The 19915-nt window shown below is 43.9% G+C and overlaps 1 protein-coding gene and 1 non-coding gene across 6 annotated transcripts in view; both read left to right on the plus strand.

The window, feature by feature from the left end:
- The window catches only part of Akap7 (A-kinase anchoring protein 7), a 132786-nt gene that overhangs the window by 25853 nt on the left and 87018 nt on the right, over window positions 1–19915 (plus strand). For all 5 annotated transcript variants that reach the window (XR_013108258.1, XR_013108259.1, XM_076928015.1 and 2 more), the window contains exons 4-5: window positions 3188–3324; window positions 7594–7754. Coding sequence is in view for 3 of the 5 variants with exons in the window: in XM_076928015.1 (XP_076784130.1) it covers window positions 3188–3324; window positions 7594–7754 (298 nt within the window). In the remaining 2 variants the exon portion in view is untranslated. The remainder of the gene's footprint in view (window positions 1–3187; window positions 3325–7593; window positions 7755–19915) is intronic.
- LOC143441066 (small nucleolar RNA SNORA17) lies at window positions 9529–9657 on the plus strand. Its single transcript, XR_013108312.1, has one exon. It is a non-coding gene; the product is annotated as a small nucleolar RNA SNORA17 (small nucleolar RNA).

Here is a 19915-nt window from a genome sequence, read left to right on the forward strand (position 1 = left end):
AGTACTCAAGATGTGTTTCAATGAAAATGTGTAACAAGTGAGATGGCTAATCTGGTGCTGTAATCAGAAGGTGACTCATCTATTTGTTTCCCTGCTTCTACGCCTGAGTGGTAAACCATTCTGTCTTCTGTGGGCAGATAATGGAAATAGTTTGGACAGGCCTCTCAGCTGTTTGCCAGGTCCCTGAAGCAGCCTTCAAAGATCTGGTCAGTGTTTTGTCCAGGTGTATTCCACCTGCTGGAGCCATAGTGGTCCTTTGGTTTGCCTCCTCAGTGTTCCCGGAGGTCACTGGGATCTGCTTTGGGTGCCAGTTTTGCCGCTAAACTCTGAACCCAGTGGTTCCCAGCCTTCCTAATGCTGCACCCTTTCAATGTAGTTCCACTTGTTCTGGTGCCCCCCAGCCATAGTGTTGGGAACTGCACTAGCCCACGTTTGGGTGCCAAAAATGTTTCGACCTGAGCAAAATGTTGAGGCCCGGGCTGCCCCGCATTTGGCGGCCACTGTATCTCGGCCCAAGCTGCTGCCCCGGGTCCGAGGGTCAGGGTTCAGCAAGAGAGAGAGTGAGGACAGTCTCGAAGAATGGAGACCAGACAGAGTGTGATTCAATCCCGTTTATTCTTCAGTCTCTCTTCTTCTCTCCAAGTCCCAAGTCCTAAGTTCCTAGTCCCTAGTCCCTAGAGCCTAGTGCCTCCAAGTTTCAAGTTACTTCTTCCAAGTTCTCTTCCAAGTGCCTGCTTCTCTGTCTCCTCTGTCTGATTCTCTGATCTCTGTCTGATTCTCTCTCTCCTGTCTCTGCCTTTTATATGTCTCACTTCTAAGCCATGCCTTTTGGTCACACCTTTAAGCATGCCCTTAGGTCTTGTCTCTAAATCTGATCTCTACACTTCTAAGTCACACTCTTAAGTTACACACCTTTAATCTCACACACCCAAGGTATCTAAACCAAGATTATCGGAGTGTGCTCAGCTGTTGTAGGCTGTTGTAATCCAAGTCTCATGTCAGGGTATATGGCTCAAGATGGCTGCAAAGCTGATAGCCGCTTTCTGCTAAAAGTCGGCCCCCAACACCATAGAATTATTTTTCTTGTTACTTCTTAACTTTAGTTTTGATACTGTTATGAACCATAATGTAAACACCTGATTTGCAGATGGTCTTAGGTGACCCCTGTGAAAGGGTTGTTCCACCCCAAAAGGGGTTGTGAATCACAGGTTGAGAAACCCTGTATAGAGGAAAATCTAAGTTTGAGTACGGAACAGTTTATGAACTGGGGACAGTAGACTTAAAGGAGGTTTAGCGTTCCAGTTTCCTGGTGTTGTGGGCAGGTATTTATAGGCAAAAGGTGGGAGTCAAATAAATTGGTTGTACTTACGAAGTTGCCTGTTATGGTTTACCTTGTAACACCCTGGTCATATAATCACTATGGGAGTTGGATACTTAGACTTGGCTGAGGTCAATTTATATTTCTGTTTAACAGAACCAGCAATGACTAGAAACGACTCCAGTCAAATTTTGCTGATGTCTTTTCTATTTGAGCAAAGTTGTGGCTATTTTTGATCTCCTTGGACAATTAAAAAAATTATTTATATGCACTGGTGTTTTACTTGCATGTGTGTCTGTGTGAGGGTGTCAGATTCCCTGGAACTGCAGTTGCAGACAGTTATGAGCTGCTACAAGGGTGCTGGGAACCGAACCTGTCCTCTGGGAGAGCAACCAGTGCTCTTAACTGCCGAACCACCTCTCCAGCCCCCTTCTTGGACAATTTTAAAGTCAGATTGTTTTCACTTTACCAGGGTTCATGGAGATAGGGGTGAATATAGGAGGTAGGGAATGGCCTTACTGAGCAAGACAGACTTTATTCTGACCACAGAAACATAGTGGGGCTTTGTAACAAGGGATAGTGGTAAGGTCAATGGGTGGATCTCATGGCTAAGAGGAAACACACAGCTTTGGCAGAACCACGGCTGGAGGCAGGCCACAGGGAAGGTGGTCAGGGTACCAGGGATGGGAGATCTTCTCCAAAGGGATCCCACCAGCTTCTTACTCACAACGGGTTCTACAGGGACAAAGAGGAGAACCCATGGGTCCAAGTAAGCATCGGACTTGGAGGCTGGTTCAAGGAGAAGGTCTAGAACCCAGGACGGTGTCTTCTGATTTGCTCAGTACATTCCAGAGATGGATAATGTGGCCATTGTTCAGGATAACACAGACACTCAGAGTCAGAACAGCCTGCTAAGCTCATGACTCTCTCTCTCCTTTCCCTGCCTTTTCTGTTTTGTTTCACTGGATGCTGCTTCTATTGCCAGCACAGCCTTTCCTCTTCTCTCAGTAACTCTGTTGTCCCGAGGCTTTTATGAATTCTCTGCAGCCTTTCTCAGGGCTTGCTGTTTTATTTCAGATTACTCTCTGCTGGTCTGCCATTTACAGGTTGACTAGAATCTGTGGCTCTAACAGGAAATGGAGGAGGGAGATACACCATCCCTCTCCCCGTTCCAGAAGAGCAGGTACTGAGAGGGAAGACAGAGAGCAGCCAGACCTGTGGGCTTTCCCCTGAATACATACTGTTGGACTTCGGACGCCTTCAGCTCTGTCTCCATGGTTATGCCCCACCCCTCACAAGTTAGGAAAACATGGCAGCAATCATTCTTATTGGAATTCCTCCTATCCTAGAGAACCTTAAAGGCAGCAATGAATAAGTCCAACACATTCATTGTGGGACAAATAAATATTACTTCTAACAGAAATGGAATGTTGTCTGCTGATTTGACCTTTCTGTGGAAGAATAAAGCTTTTCTCTTAGGAATGTTCATAATTAGTGAGTCAGAGCCACATTACAAGGACACATTTCTAAAAGAATGTGTGGCCACAGGGAGTTTTCCCACTCAGTCAGTGACTCAGTCTGCAAAGAAAGCGTTGTGCTCAATGCTTGCAAGACAGACACGCATTTCTGCTTTTCCACATTTATATATCATACCAAGTGTCCACTAGCAAGTGTGGGAACAACTAAACAATGGCATGTTTATTTAGTTGTGAAATCTTGACTTCACTTTATTTTTTATTTTATTTTTTGTTGTTGTTGTTTTCAACCTCACTTTAATTTTGGTCGTTTGTTGCTTATTTTTCTTACTGATCTGAATTTTTCCTTAAATTCTTTTTTTTTTTTTTTTTTTTTTTTTGTATGTGTGATTAGATTACAGCTGGAGTTAAAGTCTTGCAAAATTCAATACTCCGACAAGATAAGCGACTGGCCAAAGCCATGGTTGGCGACGGCTCCCTTCATATTACCTTGCTAGTGATGCAGTTGTTAAGCGAAGATGAAGTGAACACGTGAGTATCGTCTTTCCTGCATATCCCTTCCTACAAAGTTACTCCACTGTGAGCAAGCGCAGCGAGCCCAAGGAGGGGCGGACTTAATGAAGTCGTCTCCATCCCGACTACTGTGACTGCCAGTCAGTGCACACAGGGCTTTTTGTGTTTTATTTTATATAACATAGACTAGCCTCACACTTGTGTGTCAAGTGTGGCCCTGGACCTTGATCTTCTGGCCTCAGTTGACTGACTGCTGAGGTTAAGACATGTTCCAGTACACTCTGGTTCAATACTCTTACTGCTATCAGTAATATTCCTTGGTTACACAGATTTAGTGCCTACGTTAGTTAATTATCTAGGACACTCTGCTGTCTGATGCTAGAGTCGAAGCAGAGACTCTAGGTGAAGATTCAGGATCCCTGCAGAGCAGCCCTTTCTTAGCCGCCTGGCTTATGCCTGCTGCTGTTGCAGTAAACAGTGTCAGTACAGCAAGAGCCCTTAGCATGTGGCCCCAGAGGCAGGCACTTACTCCTAGCTGTTTACCATCAGAGCTGTTACTTTCCTGGGGTGGGGTGGACAATTTCTGGTTCAGTTTGCCCCAGTCATTCAAAGTGTCATGGTATTCCATCCCACGCCTCTGCTCCACACCCACAAAGGTTGACTATAAGTCACTGATTACTGGAGAGGTAAATTCCTTGCTATCTCCTATGGCGTTTGATGTGTTAAGTTGCTTGGACTCTTTGGAAAACCAAAGCCAGGATGAACAGAAGATTATTCCTGTTTCTGTCTCAGCCCATATGACTCCCAAGGGATTGAAGAAAAGACTTGAGTTGGGAAGAGGGTGAGGAAAAGATAGACTAAGAGAGGAAAAGAAAATACATTAGTAGTTCACAGTGGCCACATGATGATGGCGGTGGTTAAGATCTTGGTGCAGTAGACCCTTGGGTGGCAGCCGGCAGTCTTCTGATCTTTATGAGCTTCAAGGGCAGAGAGAAGCAGAGATATTACTTGATTTATTCCAGCTTATCAATGTACCAATCAGAAGAAACAAATGCTTCCAGGAAGACAAACCGAAGGTGTGCCACAGATCGAGAATAGTTGGAGGGAGTCTCACCATGTGTGATGGATTGCTCAGTAGCAGTAGTCCTACCGTATCAATTGTCTGGGTTCTCTAAGAGCAGAGCGGGGCGGGTGTGAGCACTCCAATACCCATTCTCTGTCTATGCAGGTAGATACAGCTGCACATGTAGAGGTCATTTATAGAACTGCCTCAGATGGTTGTGAGTTTTGGTAAGTTGTGATCTATTGGGAAGATTGGGTAGGCTGGGGAGCCAGAAAAGTTTGTGTTATGAGCTAAATTTAAAGGCAATCTGGGGATAGAATTCTTTCTGCTCCAAGTCTTTTCTCGAAGGGTTTCAGCTGATTTCACGAAGCCTGCCCACATCTGGAGGAGCAGAGCTGTCAACTTCTAAGCGATGGTGTGATTCAAGGTGTGGCTCCTGCCTGGGCGTCTAACTAGAAAATGGATGATATTTTTTTAGGGAGATAATTTTTAATGTGAATTATTTTTTAAGCACCTCTAACATTTTTTTCATCCCATGTTGTGTAGTATGTTAGATATGTGGATTATCAGCTCCTAGTCCATGTTCATTTTTATTCTCAAAGTTTAGGATCTTGGGCTGGAGAGATGACTCATCCGGTTAAGAACACTAACCAACCTTCCAGAGGTCAGTTCCCAGCACCCACGTGGTGGGTCACAACCATTTGTAATGGGATCTGATGCCCTCTTCTGGTGTGTTTGAAAATAGCTACAGTGTACTCATATACATAAAATGAATAAATAAATCTTAAAAAAATGTCTAGCATCTTATTTTAGGGTTTAGTCAGTAGATTGGACGTTGAATATATTCAACAGACATTTTTAAAATCATGAATTGGTTTTGGTAGCTATCGAGTAAGGTCCTTTTGTGTCTTCACAGCGTAGAAGGAAGAAGTAGAAATATTTTAGGCTAAAGCAGCTATTGATTGATAAGATAGTTGTCTTATCTTAATTTGAATGTAAACTTTGGCCTGAACTCAGTTTTCAAATTCTGTTTTCTTATGTATATGTTCTTTTTTTAAATTTAAAAATTTTTATTTAAGTTAAAGAATAAATTTAAATATAAAGAAGTCTTTTACAAAGTTCTCTTGAGAAGATATCCCACTTTTAGACGGATCTGATAGTAATGCCTTCCCAAGACGCCCGCTACTGATAGTAATGCCTTCCCAAGACGCCCGCTAATTCCTTCTTACTCAGGATCAATAGCATCTCATTAGGTAAATAAATACTTTGCTTTATACAGGCAGACAACTGAAAGCTGGCACTGTTTAGACCACACGTTTCCGTTGCAAGGACTCTGCAGATCCATTGTTTCTGGAAAGTCTTAGTCTCTCTTTCATGGCCTGCCTAACTTGTAGTTTATAGTTCCATGGGACCAGATGTCTTGCATTCATTCCCTCAGAGTATGTGAGAGCTTTGTGATCATGTGCTCTGCCTCACAGAACTCAGTGAAGGACAGCACTGGATTATGAGTGTGGCCGTGTCCCACCGCCATGAATGCAGTTAGGGAGAGCTGAGGTAGATGTGGGGGAGCAGGGAGAACAGTTGACATCTAAAAGCAGTTCTGCAGCACTGGGTCGTGTCTATGGCATGGCTGCAGTGCAGGAACGGGCTCCCTCAGAGCTCGGGTGTGAAGATTAATTTAGAAATACAGAAACACGACAAAAAGTCTGTATGTCACGTATTTGTCTGCTGACCGGGATGATTCAATGATGAGTTTGTTAGAAGAGAGTTTGAAAATCCTCTCCAAACCACCTGTGCTCATTTCTTCTTTAAGTAACTGCTGCCCTCTAGTGAGAGTTAATTTTTTTTCTCATGATAAAGTGCACCTATCAGAATTCTTTTCAAGATGGAAGTGATTGACCGGATGTTTAAGACCATGCAAAATTTGGTAGTATCTGGCTGGAAGTATAAAGAGCAATAAAAAATTGAAACACAAAGTGGCCATGAGTGAACATGGGCTAAGGAGCTATAACAAGTGTTTAGTTCTAGTTGGCAAATATAGTTAAACTTACACTTTATTTAAATACAGATATAAAAAATCGTATCACAAAGAGTGTTATATTTTGAGAGAGAATGTCTGTTTCAGTTTTAGTGGAATGCTTTGCAAACAGTAAGTTCTGGTCTTTTTTTTTTAATCTAGGACTTGGGCTGGGGACATGGTTCAGTTGGTAGACTGCTTGTCTGCTCTGTCAGACACAGCCTGGGTTTGATACTGGGCGCGGTGCAGGCCTGTCACCCTAACATCTGGGAAGTGATGACAGGGTGGCCACAAGTTCAGAGCCATCCTTTGCCTCAGGAGAACCTGCCCACCTCCTGGAAACAAAAACAAACAGAAGTTTAGAACATTCCTCATAAACTAACAAAGTTCTTGTTTGTGGTAGGTTGATTTGGGATGTATTATTAGTAAAAAATTAGTAAAAATATAGTCGTAGTTCTCTCTCTCCCCCGGAGGGTACTGGAGATTGAATCCAGGTAGGACCTCGTGCACAGTGATCAGGAGCTCTATTTACAGCTGAGCTGTGCACACAGCACTTTGAGTTGTTCTGGTAATTTTTTCTTGGCTAGCAATTTATTGTTGTTGTTGTTGTTTTGAGTCAAGGTCTTACTGTAATCTACTACTGTGGTCCAGGTAGGCCTCAAACTCAAATTTGCAATCCTCCTGCCTCAGCCTCCAGAGTGCAGTGTTTACAGATGTGTAGTACCACATCTGACTTAGAAGTTTCTTTTCTCTTTTTTTTTTTTCTTTTTCTTTTTTTTTTTTTTTTTTTGATTTTTAAAGAAAGGGTTTCTCTGTGTAGCCCTGGCTGTCCTGGAACTCACTCTGTAGACCAGGCTGGCCTCGAACTCAGAAATCTGCCTGCCTCTGCCTCCCAAGTGCTGGGATTATAGGCGTGTGCACCACTTAGAAGTTTCTTAATGAATAATGAAATACTATCTGCCTTTACATCTTTAGTAGTAATTATAACTAGAACAAGACTTAAGTCACTTCTATAGTTGTCCAAAGATTAATATTGATTTTTAACCATAGGTTAGATCTAAACTACATTTTGAACTTTAAAATAATTATTGTAACATGCAATTTATCTTCAAAAGATTGGATTTCTTCCCTATTTATTGTTTTCGCTATTTTTTTTTTTTTTTTTTTTTTTTTTTTTCTGTGCTGCTGAAATGTCGTCTCTCACTAGCGGTACCCATGCGCTTTTGGAGTTGAAGCCCTTTGTTGAGGAGATCCTTGAAGGGAGGCGCTTGACTTTGCCCTTCCACGGGATTGACACTTTCCAAGGTCAGGTTGGCTTTGTGAAGCTGGCAGACGGAGATCACGTCAGTGCACTCCTGGAGATAGCAGGTAAGACAGACGGCGCCACACTCAGCAAACCTCGTGAGTGGTTTTGCCGGTGGCTGTCATGGAGATCTGGTGTCTTCCTATTTGGGGAGCTGTTGTGACCTCACTGCTTCGGTGTTGGTTGTGTAAGCGGTCTCGAAAAGCCTGGGAGCTTCTCCTGAGGAGACTCCTGATTCTGGGGCTTCCTAGGGAAAATCCTAGACTGGATTCAAGTATGAGCTGTAAGTCCAAGCAACCCCTTTGCTTAGGAGATTCGACAAGTAGTCGTCCCTCGCTACGTATGGAAAGAATGAGTGACAGTCACCTGTTTCTACTCAGAGGCCTGTGGGAACTGCCGTCTCTGTTACAGAGAGCCAATCAGTGGATTAGCCACGTTTCCATGTGTAAATATCTCTCCTCCCTTTTGGCTATTATTTGCTGAGGAGAATGTCTGCTTAGGAGAGTCCGAGGCCTCACATCCATTAGGCCACTTATAGAAGATAAACTCAGTTGCAACAAAGCGGGGGTTGGACAGGTGGTGAAGACCCCCATACTCGGGAGACCCTTCCTCAAGTCTCAGGAAATCACGACCACCCAAAGATCACAAGAAACCATACCTGGATGTAATCAGCAGAGGTTTATTAGGGAAAAGAACTGGCAGCCAGCGGTCTGACCACATACTCTCACAGGAGTAGGGTCCGACCCCAACATCCAGTCCATGGAGGGTTTTAAAGGGAAAAACCACAAACCAGGGGAGTGGGGAGGGTGTGAGGGGTCGCCAAAGATACATAACATAAGAATAGTGAAACATTCCAGAGAAACCCACCCTGAATGGTTAGTGTCATGTGGAAATCACCCTGCATTCTTCTCAAAAATGTGGTTTTTATCATGTCATTATGTCCTATCCTGCCATTACCAACTATTTCAGATTAACTATCTTCCGACTATAGCCCCACCTAGGTGGCAGCATCTTTATCTGTAGTCAGGAATGTGTCTTCCTGCCTTGGGCCTCTCCCACCCATAGGTGGGCCTGCTGCTTGAAGCTTGATTCAGGGGCAGTGTCCTCCACCCGGAATGTGCCCTGGGGTAGTGAAAAAATCTTACATTCAGTTCCACTTTCTGGAACTTGCATTTTTCTGCTCAGGTCTAAGGGCAAAGAAAAAGTCTACATATTTCATAAAATGGCCTTTATAATTTTTCACTCTACAGTGGGTGAGTTTTGGGTTTGACTCGGAGACAATAGGCCCAGTGTAAGGCTGCACGCTGCTGCTCTCAGTGCGGTGTAGACTTATCTTCTGCTGTCACGAGTGCTCACTTCTTTTGGTCTGAAACACTATCAGTCTGTGCATGCTTTACTTTTATCTTTTGATTTTTCCCTATCCTTATCTTTTATTCTCTCCTCTCTTTTCTTTCCTCTTCAGCCTTCTACCTACCTTGTTCCCACCCCTTTTAACTATTTAAAAAGTAGTGTAGGAGCTAACGTCTAGTGCTAAAATGGAAGCTAAGGTTTCAAAAGACCGTTGTTATCCTTACAGTCTCCTCCTCGGTCTGCCTCCATGTAATTTGGCCATTATCCTGAAGTTGGTTTCTTTTATCCTCTCAAAATTTTAGATGGTTTTAAGATAATAAAAAGAATATCAAGTTGTCTGTGACCCTTTAGGACATGCTTTTATTCTTTATATTATATTACCGCTCTGCATTAATAGTTGTTTATTAAAGCCCACTTTTAGTGGAAGGACAGGTAGAGTGGGAATCAGTTTTTACTGCTGGTTTTTCTTCTATGCTTTAAAGAATTTGACCTGCTCTGGAGATGTCAGGTGTGGCTGCCGTGTCACATGTGCATCAGTAGGTGGCAGAGAGGAGGAAGCCCATGTCTAGCTTTAGTGTTTTGAACTATGAACATCTAAATCAGTTGTAGTTTAACACTCACTGAAAAAGGGAGCCTGAGGCCACCACCAGTCTGGCACTGTGCAGGCCTGGAGAGCAGACTATGACCGAGATGACCCCTGCCTGGTGCCATACTGTATGAATGGGGTAGAGCACTCCTGAGAACACTCCTGAGATGACCCCAGACACTCAGAGACCCCAGATGCCACTAAGAGAGCAAGTGAGTGGTAGAGAAATGGAAGAGAAAGAGAAACAGAAGAATGTGGACACAACGAAGAGAGGCAGAGCTGGAGACATGAGGGTAGTGAGGAACAGCCTGACGTGTGTAGCTGGTGATGCCACCTGAGACCCTGGTAGGGTCCTGGCTTGTGCTGGCACTGGGGCCCTCGTTGTATGGGTCCGTGGTCCTGCAGCAGCAGGGATCTGTTACCACCTAAGCCCAAGTGGATGTCTTTGGTCTGGGCTGCTGCCTGGGGACATGTTGATTTCTGAGGACTGTGCAGAACTAGCCCCACCCCTCACCTGGGCATCGTGGGAGAGCTGACCCTGTGGGCAGGAGAGCAGGTGAGGTGATGCCACCTCTATCTAGCTGAAATACTCAGGAGAGTGGGGTCTCCACACTTTGTGGGAGTTGCAGGTGAGCTGGCTCTGAGGATAAGAGCCAGGAAGAGCTGACCCTACACCATTTATCTCCCCTGCAGTGGTGTGGACAAGGGAGTGATACCTTCCTTCCCCCTTCCCCCAAACCACTGGCAGCAGGTGGGAGACCTGGACCTGGGGTCATAAGAGCAGGAGAGCTGCTCCTGCCTCTTACCTGTTGCAGCACTTGGGAGAGCAGGCTCTGCACATCACCTGGGCAGCACAGTAGAGCTCACCCTGATGTGGGGGTTGAGGGTTAGCTGGTCTGGAGGGTATGAGCACAGGAGAGTTGCCCTTGCCTCTTGTCTGCTGGGCGGTGGTAAGGATGAGGGAGAGACACACTCTTCCTCATCCTTTGTCATCTATGGAAGACAGGAAAGCTGGTCTCAAGGTCATGAGAGTGGGAGAGCTGGCCATGTCCCCCACCAGCTGCAACACCCAGAAAGCAGGACAGTACCTTGACTTGGCAGCAGGGTAGAGCTGGCCTTGGTTTTGGGGTTTGTGGGTGAGCCAGCCCAGAAGGGCTGAGAGTGGGAGAGCCTATGAGCTGACCAGCTCAGATATGTCTCAGGCCCAGATCCAGGCCTTTGGGTTGGCCCACCCCCATATCTACCTCAGATGAACTGCTGGAGTGCATGAAGGGGCCAGTCCTACAGATCTAAAACTACAGGATCTCCATGACACAGGGCAACAACAGGATATCCCAGAAAAGTCCCAGTGAGGTTCCAGTACTGATAGAGTAGCAGAAGCCAGAGACCATACCAGGCCAAGGAGTCATTGCAATGAACATTTGCAAGCAAAGACTATACTGTGGTACACACTGTGACACACTACAGCGTCCACAAGAAGATTTTTTTTTTTTTTTCTGTGTTGGGAGGTAGTTTTCAAGGGTGAAGGGGAAGGCGAGCGGGAGTGGGTTCCATGATGTGAAATTCACAAAGAACCAATAAAAAATTTTAAAAAGAGAACGTGAGATTAGTGTTTCATGAGTGTCAGTGCTGTTGTAGGGTGCTCACTACTCGGACTGTCGGTTACTACAGAAAAGCAAGGCAGTGCTACCGTCAATACTGTCCCAGGAAGATCTGAAGTTTGTTTAGCTGCTATCCATTCAGGTGTATTAAACAAAGTGCTGTTTATCTTTCAGTAAAAGATTTTTCTGTTATTTACTTGAAAACTATTTTACATATCGGCATTTTATCCAGGTTGTAAATGTAAAATTTACTATTGATGTTACAGACAAATTTGTCTTAACTAAGGTTTTGATAAACTTATTTTCCCTAAATTCATTTCTCCTAAACTCATCTCTTTTATACAATTTCTGGGCGAGGGGATTGCACTTTAGTGGGACTATTCATTACTTTGGCATTAGTAGTTGCTTGGGATATAAACTGAAATGAGATTCTTGGTCTTACACAGAACACATAGATGAGCAGGTGTCGTGAAAGGCAGTGATTTCTGTACCTAGAGGTGGGCCGTGCACTGAGGGAACATAGGAGATGCTTATGCATGGAGGACTGTAGGCTTAGATTCGTCAAAGCTACTTTATGAAGGGCTCATAAATGCTTCAACCTCCCTTCCAGCCCACAAACCAGAGGAAGGGGAGAAAGAAGGTTAACAGGGAAAGGTGTTTGTGGACCTGTTTCTTAGGGCCACAATACCAACAGTCCATTCCAATAGCAAACACCAAACACGAATCAGAAGCCAGAAGTGGCAGCAGTATCCAACAGAAACAGCAAGGCTCTGCTGAATTGGCACCAGTCAGTGGAAGCGGCCAAAATTAGCCGGAATACCATGAGAAGTCTTTTGATGTTTCTCTCTACAAAGTGAAGACCAGCAAAGACCAGGGAAGACCAGCAAAGCATTGCACAGCATAGAAATGCAAGAATATCCTCAGCAAAGACCACGAAAACATCTTATGACACAACTGAGTTTTTAAAGAAACCAGAAATTTCCACTTCCAAGAACATTTTCACAGGAGATATAGCACTGAGCTGAGAGTTGAAAGTATTTACAGAACATTCTAGTAAAGTAACATGGAGGAGGGCATTCATTCCAGCAGATGGAAGAGTATGTGTCAAGAAATCAAGATGTAATTAGGGACTTTGAGGTAGTTCAGTTCTTTTTTTAAAATTCTACTTATGAATCTTTTCTGTATGTGGTGCATGTGTGTCTGTCTGCCCTCTGTGTCTGAGTGTGGAACTCACGTGCAGCACACATGTGTGCAGGACAAAGGGCAGCTTTGTGGCCTTAGTTTTCTCTTTCCACTTTTACATGGGCTTTGGGACTCGAACTGAGGCCTCCAGGCTTGCATGGCCAGTACTTTTCCTGGCTAAGCCTCCTGGCCTGTAGTACAGTTTTGTTGGAATTTAAACTACAAACCTAGGAGTATCAGTAAGAGGAAATTCATTTAAGCGAACAAGGAAACAGTGCAGAATGATTTTGGGCTAATGGTGAAAGTTTTAAGGAATGGACAAGGGGAGCTGAGAGGGGAATTTTGTGAGCTGTTTGGGATGGGAGATCACTGGGAGTGTGTTTAGGATGATACTCCAGAAACTCATGCTTTCTTATTTTCTCAGTATTATTCTAATCATGGAGTGGAGAGGGGAGCTGAGTAATGCTTGCCCTTTACATGCAGATGAACTGAAGGGACTGGAGGCGTGGATCCTGACACAGAGTATAGATGGTGGCTGATGGGGTGTTATCTAATTTCTATTAGAGAATGAAATAACATGGAGAGAGGTTAACACTGGAGGAGTGGGACAAGAGCACTGAAGGTCAGTGCTGATAAAAACCTACAGATGAGAAAACTGTCAGGGCTAGGAATGGCCAGAGAGCCGTATGCGGAATTTTGAGAACTTAGGGGTGTTATTCTTGACAGAGATTAATGGAATATTCTTCCTTTATTTTCACAAAGCAGAACAAATGATACAAGTTCTCAGTAAGGTTGCTAGAGAAAGTATCGATGTAATTAAGCCCAGGAGATGTCCTCGTGGGTACAGGCAGTTGCCACCAAGCCCAGTGGTCTGAGTGATCCCTCTTGGCTCCCATGGTAGAAGGAGAGAACCAGTTCCTGCGGGTTGTCCTCTGACCTCCATATAGTCACTGTGGCATTTGATTGTGTGTGTGCATGCACATGCACAAATGTAAGTATCCAGTTTCCTAATGGGGCATCACTTATAACGGTAACACAACTGGAAGAATGTTAAACAACAAACCTGTCAAAAGACAGGCTGGACTTCTCTGGAGAGAAGAGTCTAACAATGCCTTTGCTAGGTGCACTTATCAAATGCTTTCTTCAGTTTCCCTTTTCTTAGACTAGACCAGACCATCAGAAAATTGCAAACGTACTTGAATAAAACCATGTCTCTGTAGATGTAACATGGCGAAGTTGCTTTCCCGACTTAGAGAAATTTTATCTATGTATTTAAAAGTAAATGTTGTTAGTTAGGTTTTAATATGTTAAATAACCAAAAAAGCCGATTGGAATTTTCTCAATCCGTTTTGTTTTTAATCTTGTTTTGAGACAAAGCTTCATGTAGCCCAGGCTGGCCTCCCACTTACTGTGTAGTTGAAGATGGTTTTGAACTTCCACATATACTACTATGCCTGGCGCTCAGGACAGACCCAGGGCTCTGTGTGTGCCAGACAAATACTCTACTGAGCTATAGCCCTGCCCCCGTGCCCAACTTATTTTTTAATCTCAGTATCAGAACATTTTCTTAAGCAAAGTGTTTTTTACTTGGTGAATATTGAGTGTTGAGAGAGACTTGGTTGTGAGAAAATGTAGATGTTAGTTTCTTTTGCTTTAGACCGTAGGACACTTCATCCGTCTTCCTAGTTTTAGTCTTCCTTTGTCTCTTTTTTTTTTTTTTTATGATCATCTTAAGTCCTGTTTTGGGGCAGGGTAGGACAAAGTGTGTCCCAGCAGCCATCTGAGCAGCAACATTTAGAAGCCAAATAGGATGTAGAAGCATCAGCTGGCCGAAGGGGAGGCAGCTTGCAAGGCTGTGAGAGTAGATCAGTTCAGACTCGACGCCCACAGTCAACACACTTACTGTATTTTTTTTCTGACTGAACATTCGAGAGAAAATGCTAGGCCCAAGTCTTTTCCTTTGTAATATAAATATCACCGGAACGTTTCTAATTAGTCATCCAGTCATTGTCCTTTTAAATAATTCAGTGGGGGCTGGCAACAAGAATTCCATCCATTTGCTGCAAATATTCTCACAAAAAAACACTTTCCAGTATCAATGAAAGCTGCATTGTGTGTGCTGAGGAATGTGAGATCTCACCAGCTTTCATGGGAGCAGGAGCCTGGTCATGCTCACTTGTCATTTAGCACAGGCCGCTGGTCCTGGACTTCCTTACTCCAGATGAATCACGAGTATTTATAGTCTGAAAATTTCATTAAAACAATACAAAAAAATAGAAAATGGAGGGAGAATATCACCAGTCGCTAAACTTACCTTTAACCTGTTGTGTGAATATTGTACTGTTGCTCTTGTTGGTAGTTTTTCTGTATGCTTAGAGGAAATCCAGATATTTTAATAGCCATGGGAGATTTTCATTTATTTATGCATTGAAACAGATGATTTTGCTTATGTTGTTGTTTTGAAAAAAGTTTTTGTTCTGTAACCCCATCTGTTACTCTGTAACCTGGGCTAGCCTTGAGCTTGAAGCAGTCCTCCTGTGTTAGCTTCCCAGCTGCTGACATTGTTTGTGAGTGTCACAGTGCCAGCTGTTAAGGGTTAGGCACTGCACTGCTTTTATGGTAGTGTTCATGTAGTCAGAATGTAGACTTTTTTTTTTTAGTATTTTATTTCTTCATATTCATTGCATTACTTTTTTGGCATCAGGAGTTGAATATAGGGCCTTGGCCATTCCAAGTATATTTCCATCACTGAATTCTATCCACAGTCTCCAGATTTTATTTTAAAGGAATTCTTCAGGATCAGGCTTCGGAAGACCAAGAACATTTTTATTGGGATCTCTCTCTCTCTGGTCTCCCCCTAGTTCCCTGACCGCTTTGAAAGAAGCCAAGGAAGACACACAGGTAGATAAGGCTTGTTGCAGAGTAATAAGAAGCACTCTGGAGAGCAGAGTGGGCAGTGGCCAAAGGAGCGACTGGTCTACCTCCATCCATCCCAGGAAGCAGGTTGTCTGGCTTACATTTGAGGTGTTGTCTTCCTTATCCCTGAAGGAAAGAAATGGTGTTTTCTATGAAGGCATGGGGACACAGTAAGGTCTTGCTAAGTTCTCTCAGCCTGACATTATCAGATCAAAATTTTGATATAATTGTTCTTTTCTAGAACTATTCACTTAAACCCACCTTAAAAAAAAATCACACAGGTTTACCTGGTTTTGGGCGGAGTTGGAAAGAGCATAGTCTTTTGTAAGTTCTTATGAAGGGTCCCAAGGCACATAAAACTTCTACTAAATAAAATTGTATGAATTTTCTCATTACTTTGTCTTTCGTTACAGAATTTTGAGCCCTCAACATAACAAAGTAAATGATGTCCCCTTCCTTGTCAGCCTTTAATTACACAAGAAAATATGCTATGAATTTTTTTTGTTGTTCTTCTAATATGAGTGGTTATTTTGTGAAGGTGGGGTGAAGGGGTGGAGCTCATCTTTGTAGGTGGGGTGAGGGGCGGGGCCCATCTTTGTATTCATAAACCTGTGTGTTTATGGTGGGAGCTCCGGGAGAGATGTCAATTATTTCACCTCAGGGGCTCTGGTTCACATTTTCCTACCTTCATCTTGTTTTCCAGAAACAGCACCAACTCCTTTCCTAGCCTGATCCTGTAGCCTTAGGGATTATGAAGATACAGAAAACTGAATTTATGACATTTCTTTACATGTACAATGATGAAATTGCTCTGAAAATCTTTTTGCATAGAAATGGATATGGAATTTTATTCATTTTTAAGCTAAATGCAATTTTGTTAAGAAGGTTATTAGATTGAGAGACTGCTAAAACTTCAGCTTCTTGGAATTACAATGGTCTTTGCATATTTTTGTTCAGAATGAGAAAAGTGCCTTTGGTTAGCATGATAAATGATTCCAAGTATATTTATCTCATAAAATAGAAAATGAAATGGTTTAGAAGGCTCATTGTAGCATTATGATTTCTCTTATTTTAACTGCCGTTTTCCCCCAAGATGGAGAGGACAAACTGTATTTTTTTTTTTTTTTTTTTTTTTTTGGTAAGGAATTTGTCACATTCCCAGCATTTCTGGGCCTCCTTAGGCTGCTGTGTTACTAGTGGAAGGTTTCCAAACGCAGGCTGCTGGTCTCTCAGGAGCTTGCTGACCCTTCACCTTATGGCCTGCATTGGGCTCTTTTTGGACAGAATAACTTTGCTGCACTTCCTTCCATGTCCACACTCCCTGTCCTGAGCCTGGGACTGCCATACCTCACTTTCGTTTCTGCCTGTTGGCATGTATCATTCTCTGTGTGTTCTTTCTTCCCTTGTTTCTCTCTTACCCTTTCCCTGTCTCCTCTTTCATTTACTTGGTTTTTCAATTGGACCTATAAATGAAGATTCATTGTATTTTACTTTGTTTTGTATGTGTGTGTGCTTTGAACGTATGTATGTGTGCCTTGCATGCAAGTCCCTCTGGAGCCCAGAAGAGGGTGCTGTATCCACTGTTCCTGGAGTTACGCTCCGGATGTGGGTGCTGGGAACTGCACCTGGGTCCTCTGCAAGAGCAGCAAGTGCTCTTAACCTCTGAGTTGTTTCTCCAGCACCTCTAATCATACAATTATCAATTCATTTAGTTTTAGTGAAACTGTGAGGTGGGGCTCATCACCCCATCCCCACTTGCTAACCTGATAGACAAAAATGAGGTTAAGACACTTGTTGGTAAATGGCAGAGCCGTCATATGCATCCAGGCAGTTTGACCAGATTCTGTTCTGGATAAATTGTATGAAAACTTGTCAGTTTGTAAATTAGCCCATGGGACATTTTCTGAGAATATCCCCTACTTTCTTGGCTTAGCCAAAAGCCAGCTTTTTATCTGAAATGGTAGTTTCTGTTGATGGGGAGGCTGTGTATTTCACAAAACCCATCATACCCAGGGTCCAGAGGTGTCACTGCAGTCCCCTGGTCTTTGTCTTTTGTTCTTGTCCTGATCTCACAGAAATCTTTCCTCATTCGTATTTCATGGCATCTGGCTTTGTAGCTACCCCTGCCCCTTTCTATAGTCACCTTAGTGTTCCATTCATTTATTGAAAACTGATGTTTCTTAACCTGTACTGTGATTCCTGCTTGCTTCTGTAACAGAACACAAACTGCCTCAGATTTCGGGCTATGATTGTTTTATATATTTGGCCCAGGGAGTGGCAATATTAGGAGGTGTAGCCTTGTTGGCGTAAGTGTGGCCTTGTTGGAGTAGGCGTACCACTGTGGGCATGGTCTTTAAGACCCTCATCCTAGCTGTCTGGATGTCAGTCTTCTCCTAGCAGCCTTCAGATGAAGATGTAGAACTCTGAGCTCCTCCTGTACCATGCCTGCCTGGATACTGTCATGTTCCTCCCTTGGTGATAATGGACAGAAGCTCTGAACCTGTAAACCAGCCTCAGTTAAATGCTGCCCTTATACGAGTTGCTTTGGTCATGGTGTCTGTCCACAGCAGTAAACCCCTAACTAAGCCACTGACCCAGGGTGAGCTTTGGAGGCGATCAGAACATAAGCCACTCACCTCTCAGCTCTTCTCTTTCTTTCCTTGTGTAGAAACTCACCTTGAGCTCCTGACATGAGAAGAGCTGGTGTGTATGAAATGGCCAGCACAATACTCGGCACACATATGCTGTTAAATGGCTGGTGGCTATGGCATTAGCGATAAGCACGCTGCCCCTGACAATACAGCACTTTCCTATTGATGTCTTTGACTCTTAGAATAACAGGCATCAACTGTGGCTTAATCCCTTCAGCCATGCTCCAAACTGCTAGCCCCAACCTGGATTTTGCTCAGCTCGTTTAATCCGGTTTTTAATTATTGTGTATCTTCAACCTTTTAATCATCCCTTTTCTCTCAGCATTACTAACCCGACAGCATCTTTTCCTGTGAGCATCTGCACTGTATCATTATCCTCTAGTTCGTTTATTTCAGAATGGCCTGTTTCTAATTCTTTCCTCTTCCTTACCCTCCCCAGTGAGTAGGCTGCACCTACCCTATCACCAAGCCATGTCTCCTGCCATTGATGGTTTGTTGTTGTTTTTTTAACTTTTGTTTAAATCTTGAAGCTTCCTACCCATTGTTGCTTAGAAGAATGGACTCTGACCCTCTCAACATGAGCTTACAAGTGGGATTTCTGGTCTTTGTGGTAGTAAAGCATGGACCACAGAGCCTCCAGTGTCTCTGGATTTGCAGCCCTAGAAATAAGCTACCACCAAGGTCTGGTCAGAGATTTTTATTTGAAAGTCTCACCCACATATTTTTGATAGTAGCTAATGAGGCTATGAAGGTGGTCTGATAGGTAACCTATAAATTAAAACCATGTGGCTTCCACCTTCTAGACATGAGTGTCCCAGGTCCTTGCTTAGAAACAGAACAGGGCACAGTGTAGTGCAGTGTGTTTGGCTCGACTGTCTTCTGGGGCCACATGAGGCTGCTGACTTTTCTGAAGTACCTACCCACTGTGGCTGTCCTCTTGCTCCTGAAGACTTATGTTTGAGGATTGTGTGGCTTTGGGAAGTAGCTGGGGTAGGGACCAAGCTCCTCTGGCCGCAGTGCAACCAGACGTCCCTGCTGATGCTGTCATGATTGCCCAATCTAACAGATGTTCTGGATTTATTTACATGACAGTGCACACAGGACTACTTCCTGGTGTCTGAGACTTCCACTTTCTTCATTCCCCTGCCTCTGTCTCTGTTTCCATGTGCGCTTCTCTCTCTCTCTCTCTCTCTTTTCATCATCAAGTGTCTATGTGTAGGAGGAGCTAAGGTGGGAGGAGTAAGGAGAAGGAAGAGGAGGAGCTAAGGGGGAGAATGAGAGAGGGGAACATGGAGGCGGATGTTCGCTTGTCTGTAGCAGTCAAAGGTAGTTGATATATCTAGGTTGGGTATTGGGCTACACCTCTGATTGTAAGGGCATCTTGTTATTGATATTACTAAATATATAAGCCTTTGGATAATCTAAGCATTAGAGTCTCATTTGTACCTAGCCTGCATGGTTGGTGGGATGGTCTGGGCAATGCCCAGCCTTGCAGAGACAGCGTGAAAGATTGGCAGAGCCATCTCCCAAGCTGGCGTCTCGTGGGTGGCAGGGCTGGTGCTTCTGGCTAGCCGTTTCTAGCTGCGGCGCACACATGGTTTCTGGCCACACAACATGGCAGCTGAGCTAGGCAGAGACACCACAGCTTAGCCAGTTGGCTTGACCAGTGGGCGTTTTAAAATAATTACTACAACATCTATGTTTTTGGATTTCCCAATCTCTCTTTCTCTTAACAGTGCTTCTCCTTTTGCAGGGGGTATCTTGGTGAATCTCCCATGATCCATAAAGCCCAATGTCATTCTAGACACGTGACCATCAGCAGCTGTGCATTTGTTTCCCTCTTTCTTGTACTGGTTGCTGCATCTGGGTTGCAGCTCTGCCATCTCTTTCTGGCGGTTGCCTCTTTGGTGATTCTGTATTCTTTTCCTGAAGTACAAAGC

Source organism: Arvicanthis niloticus, chromosome 30 (genome assembly GCF_011762505.2).
Source record: "Arvicanthis niloticus isolate mArvNil1 chromosome 30, mArvNil1.pat.X, whole genome shotgun sequence".
NCBI classification, from domain to species: domain Eukaryota; kingdom Metazoa; phylum Chordata; class Mammalia; order Rodentia; family Muridae; genus Arvicanthis; species Arvicanthis niloticus.